We start from the raw sequence: 8,477 nt of genomic DNA on the forward strand, positions 1-8,477 counted from the left end.
GTGCTGCCCGCCCGTTCCCAGTAAGACCCCAGTTAAGCGAATCGTGTTTACAAGCAGGGAGGGAGCTCCCTGCCCGTAGGATCCACGTTGCTGTGCTCACGCAGGAGCTCTCTGCTGTGACCTAGGCCAAGGATTTAGGGTGAGCAGGTAGGAAGCCTGCCATCCCGTAGCCTCTTGAGGTTTTTTTGTTTGTTTGTTTGTTTTCTTCTCCAGGGGTTTGAGAGGCCTCGTATCTCTGAAACTCTGTGGAACACGAGTAGCGGTGGTTTTATAAGAACCAGCTCAATACCTGCAGACAGGAGGCTGTTAGCTCGTGTGCACTGATTGTTCCCACGCTTCAAGTATGGCTCGGTGAGGAACATAACAGCAATACCTGAACAGAAAGCTTCCAGCACTGCAAGTTGTGACCTTTGCTCCAAACAAACACGATGCCTTTTTTGCCTCTCACCCCTTTGGCCTGACAGTCTCGTTCCTGTCCTCCGTGCAGGACCGTAAGAAGGAAGAAAGGACAGTTTTGCGTTGAAATGCCAAAAATAAAATAAGAAAAAAAAATGAGGATTGGATGGGCAGGCCTCGCCTCCTTGCCTGGCAGCCTCGGTGCTGGATCTGTGGCGCTGCGCGTTCCCGGCAGGCTGAGCCGAGCTGCCGGCGCAGTGAGTACGTGTTTGGGAACGCTCGAAGCAGCGGCGTGAGGCAGCTGCTGTCCCTCCGCGCGCCTCGGCGGAGATGGAGCGTCCCTGCTCTGCCCCGGCTCGGTGCCGCGCTCTGAGGACGTGCTGAAACCGGGTCCGAATCTCAGAAATTTGGGGTGGGGAGGTGGTTCCCGCAAGATCCCGACCCGATTTCACCGTCTGACGTCTCCGGCTGCTGCGTGGGGGGTTCAGCATCGTTCTGGATCCCACACAGCAGAAAACAGTTTGCTCCAAAAATCACGTTGCTCCACCAAACCAGAGATTTGGCTGCCCAGGCCCTTTTAGGCTCGGAGATTCCATGTCCGTGAACGGCCCAAACACGTACACAGCTTTTCTGCGCTCGCTGAAAGCAGCACCTCATAGCCTGGGAACGCTTTTCTTTCCAGCCAAAACGATGAATATCGGTAACCTTGAGCATGTGAGCGGCAGGGTGGGCCGGCATTAGCCTTGATAGCAGTAACAAAATCATCTTTGCATGTGCCTCCTTCCGCAAAGATTAAAACAAAGAAAAATCCAAATGGATTGAACCTGTGTGTCCGTCTGGGACAAACTTCCTTCCTTCCTTCCTTCCTTTCCAGCTCGAGATGGGGGGGTGAAATGGGCAGATTCTGCTCAGTTTTGGTCAACAGCGCGTGCCCAGGACTGGCAACCGCCGGCATCTCTCACCCAACGCCTGAAATAGCTGAGAAGTAGGAAACTCGCCCCAAACCGCAGCCCGGCCCGCCGGCAGTGCCATGACGTGGTCCCCGTCCTTCTCCGTCCCCACCGAGCTTTGCTGGCTTTGGCTCGTCGGAGCCGCGTCCCCGGGAGGGGTCAGGGCTGGATGCTTTCTACCCAAATCCCACCGCCCCGCTAAAAGGGGGCCCGGGGAGCCCCGTGAGCCACTTGGGGCTGGGGCAGGGCCCGGGGGAGGGCGATGCCTTGTGCGCACCGTTTGGTGACAGACCTCTGCTGAAATCCTCCCCGCGCCTCGGGAGCGCCCACCGCGATGTCCGGCGCGTTCCCCTCCTGCCTGCATGTCCTGGCATCGCCCCCGGAGCGAAACAAAGCGGGAATTTGGGGCCGCTGGCGGTGGGCGCGGCTGTGAGCTCAGGGCGTCCCCATGAGGGGCCATCGGTCCTCGTGCCGCCTGCGCCCTGCGTCCTCCACCAGCCCCAAATCCCCCTCAACCGGCCCCAAAACCGCCCTCCCCTCCCTGCGTGTCGTAGGAAGGCATGTTCTTGCGATAAAGTCCTCGGAAACGATAAATTCCTTGGAAACGGCCCCGTTTTCCCCGGCGGCGCTGGTGCTGTGAGGTCCCCCCGCCACTCAGGTCCCCCCGGCGCTGGAGGCTCGGCCGCGCGTAGGAACGCGAAGTGATTTCGGTGATATTTAAATCTGTGTACATTTTTTTTTTTTTTATGTTTTCCCCCTTCCTGGATGAATTTTTAGCGGTTTAACAAATAAAAACTGAAGAAACGGACAGCTGCCGCCTGTGCTTGGGGGTGTGCGGGTGGACGCGCCGCGGAGGGATGCGCCTGATGTCCTCCCTGACAGTTTGGGGTGAAAAGAGCAGCTTTTGGGGCTCCTGGTTGGCAGCAAGGCAGGGCTGGGGGCACACGGCTCCCATGGGGGGGGTGCTCAGCCACCGGGGCACCCCTTGGGCCCCACTGCCTATGGGGCTGCCGTGCCCCATTACCCGCAGCTTCGGGGGGTCCCGCTGCCTGTGGGGTGGGGACCCCATAGCCAACGGGGTTGGGGCGTCCCACGGCCTGCAGGGCTGCGCTGCCGCAACGTGGAGGGCTGGGGGCCCCACGGGGCTGCGCCCCCCCAACCTACAGCCCTGGGGTCTCCTGGAGCCCGTAGGGCTGTGCCCCCATAACCCATATCTCTGGGATTCTTATAGCCTATAGGGCTGCGCCCCCAACCTACAGCTCTGTGGCTTCCTGGAGCCGGTGGGGCTGCACCCCAGCCTATAGCTCTGGGGTCTCCTGGAGCCTGTGGGACTGTGCCCTCATAACCCATAGCTCTGGGCTTCCTATGGCCTATAGGGCAGTGCCCCTATAACCCACAGCTCTGGGCTTCCTATATCCCATAGGGCAGTGCCCCTATAACCCACAGCTCTGGGATTCCTATATCCCATAGGGCAGTGCCCCTATAACCCACAGCTCTGGGATTCCTATATCCCATAGGGCAGTGCCCCTATAACCCACAGCTCTGGGATTCCTATATCCCATAGGGCAGTGCCCCTATAACCCGTAGCTCTGGGATTCCTATATCCCATAGGGCAGTGCCCCCATAACCCGTAGCTCTGGGATTCCTATATCCCATAGGGCAGTGCCCCTATAACCCGTAGCTCTGGGCTTCCTATATCCCATAGGGCAGTGCCCCTATAACCCATAGCTCTGGGCTTCCTATAGCCTATAGGGCAGTGCCCCTATAACCCATAGCTCTGGGCTTCCTATATCCCATAGGGCAGTGCCCCTATAACCCATAGCTCTGGGATTCCTATATCCCATAGGGCAGTGCCCCTATAACCCATAGCTCTGGGCTTCCTATATCCCATAGGGCAGTGCCCCTATAACCCATAGCTCTGGGATTCCTATATCCCATAGGGCAGTGCCCCTATAACCCATAGCTCTGGGATTCCTATATCCCATAGGGCAGTGCCCCTATAACCCATAGCTCTGGGCTTCCTATATCCCATAGGGCAGTGCCCCTATAACCCATAGCTCTGGGCTTCCTATATCCCATAGGGCAGTGCCCCTATAACCCACAGCTCTGGGATTCCTATATCCCATAGGGCAGTGCCCCTATAACCCACAGCTCTGGGATTCCTATATCCCATAGGGCAGTGCCCCTATAACCCATAGCTCTGGGATTCCTATATCCCATAGGGCAGTGCCCCTATAACCCATAGCTCTGGGATTCCTATATCCCATAGGGCAGTGCCCCTATAACCCATAGCTCTGGGATTCCTATATCCCATAGGGCAGTGCCCCTATAACCCACAGCTCTGGGATTCCTATAGGCTATAGGGCAGTGCCCCTATAACCCATAGCTCTGGGCTTCCTATATCCCATAGGACAGTGCCCCTATAACCCACAGCTCTGGGCTTCCTATATCCCATAGGGCAGTGCCCCTATAACCCACAGCTCTGGGATTCCTATATCCCATAGGGCAGTGCCCCTATAACCCATAGCTCTGGGATTCCTATATCCCATAGGGCAGTGCCCCTATAACCCACAGCTCTGGGATTCCTATATCCCATAGGGCAGTGCCCCTATAACCCATAGCTCTGGGATTCCTATATCCCATAGGGCAGTGCCCCTATAACCCATAGCTCTGGGATTCCTATATCCCATAGGGCAGTGCCCCTATAACCCATAGCTCTGGGATTCCTATATCCCATAGGGCAGTGCCCCTATAACCCACAGCTCTGGGATTCCTATAGCCTATAGGGCAGTGCCCCTATAACCCATAGCTCTGGGCTTCCTATATCCCATAGGACAGTGCCCCTATAACCCACAGCTCTGGGATTCCTATATCCCATAGGGCAGTGCCCCTATAACCCATAGCTCTGGGATTCCTATATCCCATAGGGCAGTGCCCCTATAACCCATAGCTCTGGGATTCCTATATCCCATAGGGCAGTGCCCCTATAACCCATAGCTCTGGGATTCCTATATCCCATAGGGCAGTGCCCCTATAACCCACAGCTCTGGGATTCCTATAGCCTATAGGGCAGTGCCCCTATAACCCATAGCTCTGGGCTTCCTATATCCCATAGGACAGTGCCCCTATAACCCGTAGCTCTGGGATTCCTATATCCCATAGGGCAGTGCCCCTATAACCCATAGCTCTGGGCTTCCTATATCCCATAGGGCAGTGCCCCTATAACCCGTAGCTCTGGGATTCCTATATCCCATAGGGCAGTGCCCCTATAACCCACAGCTCTGGGATTCCTATATCCCATAGGACAGTGCCCCTATAACCCACAGCTCTGGGATTCCTATATCCCATAGGGCAGTGCCCCTATAACCCACAGCTCTGGGCTTCCTATATCCCATAGGGCAGTGCCCCTATAACCCATAGCTCTGGGATTCCTATATCCCATAGGGCAGTGCCCCTATAACCCACAGCTCTGGGCTTCCTATATCCCATAGGGCAGTGCCCCTATAACCCGTAGCTCTGGGATTCCTATATCCCATAGGGCAGTGCCCCTATAACCCATAGCTCTGGGATTCCTATATCCCATAGGGCAGTGCCCCTATAACCCATAGCTCTGGGATTCCTATATCCCATAGGGCAGTGCCCCTATAACCCACAGCTCTGGGCTTCCTATATCCCATAGGGCAGTGCCCCTATAACCCGTAGCTCTGGGATTCCTATATCCCATAGGGCAGTGCCCCTATAACCCGTAGCTCTGGGATTCCTATATCCCATAGGGCAGTGCCCCTATAACCCACAGCTCTGGGATTCCTATATCCCATAGGGCAGTGCCCCTATAACCCACAGCTCTGGGATTCCTATATCCCATAGGGCAGTGCCCCTATAACCCATAGCTCTGGGATTCCTATATCCCATACGGCTGCGCTCCCATAACCCATAGCTCCGGGGCTCCTACACCCCACAGGGCAGTGCCCTATAACCCACCCCCAGAGGACCACCCCTCCCCCAGCCCTGGGGTCCCCCCGCCGCTCCCCCGCACAGCCCCGCGCCCCCTGCGCATGCGCCACTGCCGGTAGGGGCGGGGCCGAGCAGTGACCCCGCCCCCGTGTGACGTCATCCGAGGCTGCAGCGGCGGCAGGTGAGGGCGGGGACACCGCGCCTTAAAGGGGCCGCGGCGGGACCGGGGGGGGGGCACGGGGACACCGGGGGGGGGACACGGGGGGGAGGCGGGGAGCGGACACGGGGGCTTGGGGGGGACCCGTGGGGGGGGCGCAGGGCCCATGGGGGAGGGAACCCCATAAGGGGGGGCAGGATTCCACGGGGGGGAGGCCTGGGACTGGGGGGGGGGGGCACGGGGTGCGCGGGGAACCCCACGGCTCGGGCCCCTCCTGTGCCCCCCAGGCCTGGGCCCCGTCCCCGTGCCCGCCATGGTGGAGCCGGGCTGGCTGCTGACCCCCGCGGGCCGCCCCTACCTGGCCTCCATCCTGCACAAGAACCAGCGCAGGGTCTTCGGTGAGCCCCCCCTCGCCGGCCCGGCCCCCCCCGGTACCCCCACACCATCCCCGGTACCCCCACACCATGTCTGGTACCCCCACACCTCCCCCAGTACCCCCACACCACCCCCGGTACCCCCACACCGGGCTGACCCCCCCCCACGGTGCCCCCAGGCCTGCTGGAGCGCCCCACGCTGCCGCCCGCGCTGGCCGTGCCCACGGCGCGCTACAAGCTCTTCGTGTCCGGCAAGAGCGGCGTGGGCAAGACCGCGCTGGTGGCCGCCCTGGCCGGGACCCCCGCGCCCACCGCCCACCGCGAGACCATGGGTACGGCGGGGCCGCGGGGCCGGGGGCTCTCGCGGGGGGCTCTCGGGGCCCCCCAGCGCCCCTGGGGACTCGCCCGGCCTCACCCCGCAGGCATCGAGGCCAGCACCGTGTTCTGGCCGGCCAAGCCACGCGGCGCCGAGCGCCCGGTCATGTTCCAGCTGCAGCTCTGGGACTGCGGGGAGAGCGCCCTGAGGAAGTTCGACCACATCCTGCCCGTGAGCGCGCAGCGGGGGACGCGTGGGGGGCGCGGGCCGAGGCCCCGCGGGGGCGCAGACACGGGTGCGTGATGTACCCCCCCCCTCCCCCCCGTTAGGCCTGCAAGGAGGAGGCGGACGCCGTCCTCTTCCTCTTCTCCTTCACCGACCGCGCGTCCTTCGAGGAGCTGCCGGCGCGGCTGGCGCGGGTGGTGGCCCCCGGCGAGGACCTGCTGCGGGTGGTGGTGGGCACCAAGTATCCTTCGGGGGGGGGGCCAAAGGGGGTGTGTGTGGGGGTGAGATCGGGCGCTTCGTCGCCCCCACGGGATTTTCGGGGTGCTGGTTTTGGGCCGTCGACCTTGACCCCGCGCCCAGGTTCGACTTGGCCGCCCACGCCGACGTGACGGAGGAGGACCTGGCGGCCTTCGAGGGCACCTGGGGGCTGCCGGTGCTGCGGGCGGGTGGCGCTGGGGGGGGCCGGGGGGGGCTGGCGCGGGTGGCCCCCCTGCTCGACGCCCTGGCGGGGCTGCTCTGGGAACGCGACCAGATCGCTGCCGGCGTCGCCCCCGAGGGGCAGGAGCCCCCCCCGACCTGAACCCCGCTTTGCTGGGGGGGGGAGCCCCTCACTGCGGCGTCTGCCCCCCCTCCCCCAGCATTAAACAGCGATGCTTTTCCAACCCCCGTGGTCCCCTGCTGTTGTTTTTGGGGGGAAGGGGAGGGGTCCCCGGGTTTTGGGGTCTGTGGGGTGGGGAGGCGGGGGTTCGGGGGGGGCTCTGGGGGAGTGGTCGCTGGTGTGGTGGGTGCTGTCCCCGGAGGGGTGAGGGGGGTGGGGGGTGATGGGGATGGGGGTGACGGGATTTGGGGTGCTCCAGGCCGCTAAGGGGTTGGGGCTCTGGGGGATGCTGCCGATGGGGGTGGGGGTGCTGGGGGTTGGGGTGCTGCAGGACAGTGGGGCTGGGGGTGCTGCTGCCGCAGTGTGCTGGGGGGTGCTGGGAGTTGCAGGGGGGGGCACAGACCCCCCCACAGGGAAGGACCCCCTAGCATCACCCCTGGCCCCCCACATTCCCCCACCGCTTCCCGGCACCCCAAATCCCGGGGGGGCCAAACCCTCGGCACAATTTTGGGGCCCCAAAGCGGGGGGGGGGGGGGGGGGCTCAGGGACCCCCCAGCCACTTCACCTCCCTGCCAACTCCCCCCCCCCCCCCGTGCCCTACAGAAAACCGCCCTTAGTTTTAGCCCAGAGAAGCCCCATTTCTGGCCCGGCCTCGTCCCAGCCGAGGGTGCAGGAAAGGGGGCGCAGCGCCCCCGGACCCCCCTCCCCCCCCCCCTAACCCCGGGGCGCGGTGCGGGGCGGGCCGGGGTCAGCGGGGGGCCGGGGCGCGGCCGGGGGGGGAGCGGCGGGGCCGGCACAGCCGGTGGAGCCGGCAGCGCCGCGGAGAAAGTGCAGGGCCCGGCCCGGCGCCCTGGGGACCGGCGGGACCGGGGGGACCCCCCCGGTGGGCAGCGGGGGGGGGGGGGCGGGGGGGGGGCACCGGAGGGTGGGGGCGGGGGGGGGGCGACCCCCTCGGTGCCTCTTTGGGGGGGGGGTGGATGGACAGAGGGACGGTAGGGGGGGAGGGGGGATGGACGGACGGACGGACGGACAGGCGGATGGACAAGGGGGGACGGACAGAGGGACGGACGGACGGACGGGGGGGGACGGGACGGACGGACGGACGGGGGGGGGTGGAGGGGCGGACGGACGGACAGGTGGAGGGAGGGACAGGCGTGGGGCCACCGGAGGGGTGCGGAGATGGACAGACGGACGGAAGGGCGGGGGGCCGGGAGGCCGGACGCAGGGGCGGACACACGGACAGACGGACGGACGAGCCCCCCCCCCCCGCCCGTCCGGCTCCGGAGCCTCTCCGTCGCCAGCGCTGGGGGCGGGGCCAGCCGCGAGGCCACGCCCCGTTCCGCCATTGGCTGCCGCCCCCCCTCTCTTCCCACGCCGCTTCATGAATGAAAGGGGGGGGGAGGGGGCCGGGGGCCGCTTTAACCCCTTGGGTGCCGGGGCCAGAGCTGATGGGGGGGGGCGCAGCTCCCAGAGCCAAACGTGGGGACCGCGGGGCTGGGGCCGGGGC

The 8,477-nt window shown here is 63.8% G+C and overlaps 1 protein-coding gene across 1 annotated transcript; it reads left to right on the plus strand.

The window, feature by feature from the left end:
* Positions 1-5,431: 5,431 nt before the first annotated feature.
* CPLANE2 (ciliogenesis and planar polarity effector complex subunit 2) lies at positions 5,432-7,030 on the plus strand. Its single transcript, XM_035567950.2, has 6 exons — positions 5,432-5,481; positions 5,745-5,855; positions 6,011-6,163; positions 6,254-6,378; positions 6,477-6,613; positions 6,733-7,030. The coding sequence occupies exons 2-6, from the start codon at positions 5,771-5,773 to the stop codon at positions 6,950-6,952; spliced, it is 720 nt and encodes a 239-aa protein (XP_035423843.1). The 5' UTR covers positions 5,432-5,481; positions 5,745-5,770; the 3' UTR covers positions 6,953-7,030.
* The last annotated feature ends 1,447 nt before the right edge of the window (positions 7,031-8,477 follow it).

The sequence above is a fragment of the Cygnus atratus genome, chromosome 21 (assembly GCF_013377495.2).
Source record: "Cygnus atratus isolate AKBS03 ecotype Queensland, Australia chromosome 21, CAtr_DNAZoo_HiC_assembly, whole genome shotgun sequence".
Taxonomy (NCBI): domain Eukaryota; kingdom Metazoa; phylum Chordata; class Aves; order Anseriformes; family Anatidae; genus Cygnus; species Cygnus atratus.

Coding starts and splice junctions, on each gene's coding strand:
- CPLANE2 (XM_035567950.2), top strand. CDS start 5,771: ATGGTGGAGCCGGGCTGGCTGCTGACCCCCGCGGGCCGCCCCTACCTG. Junction 5,856..6,010: donor GAACCAGCGCAGGGTCTTCG/GTGAGCCCCCCC, acceptor CGGTGCCCCCAG/GCCTGCTGGAGCGCCCCACG. Junction 6,379..6,476: donor AGTTCGACCACATCCTGCCC/GTGAGCGCGCAG, acceptor CCCCCCCGTTAG/GCCTGCAAGGAGGAGGCGGA.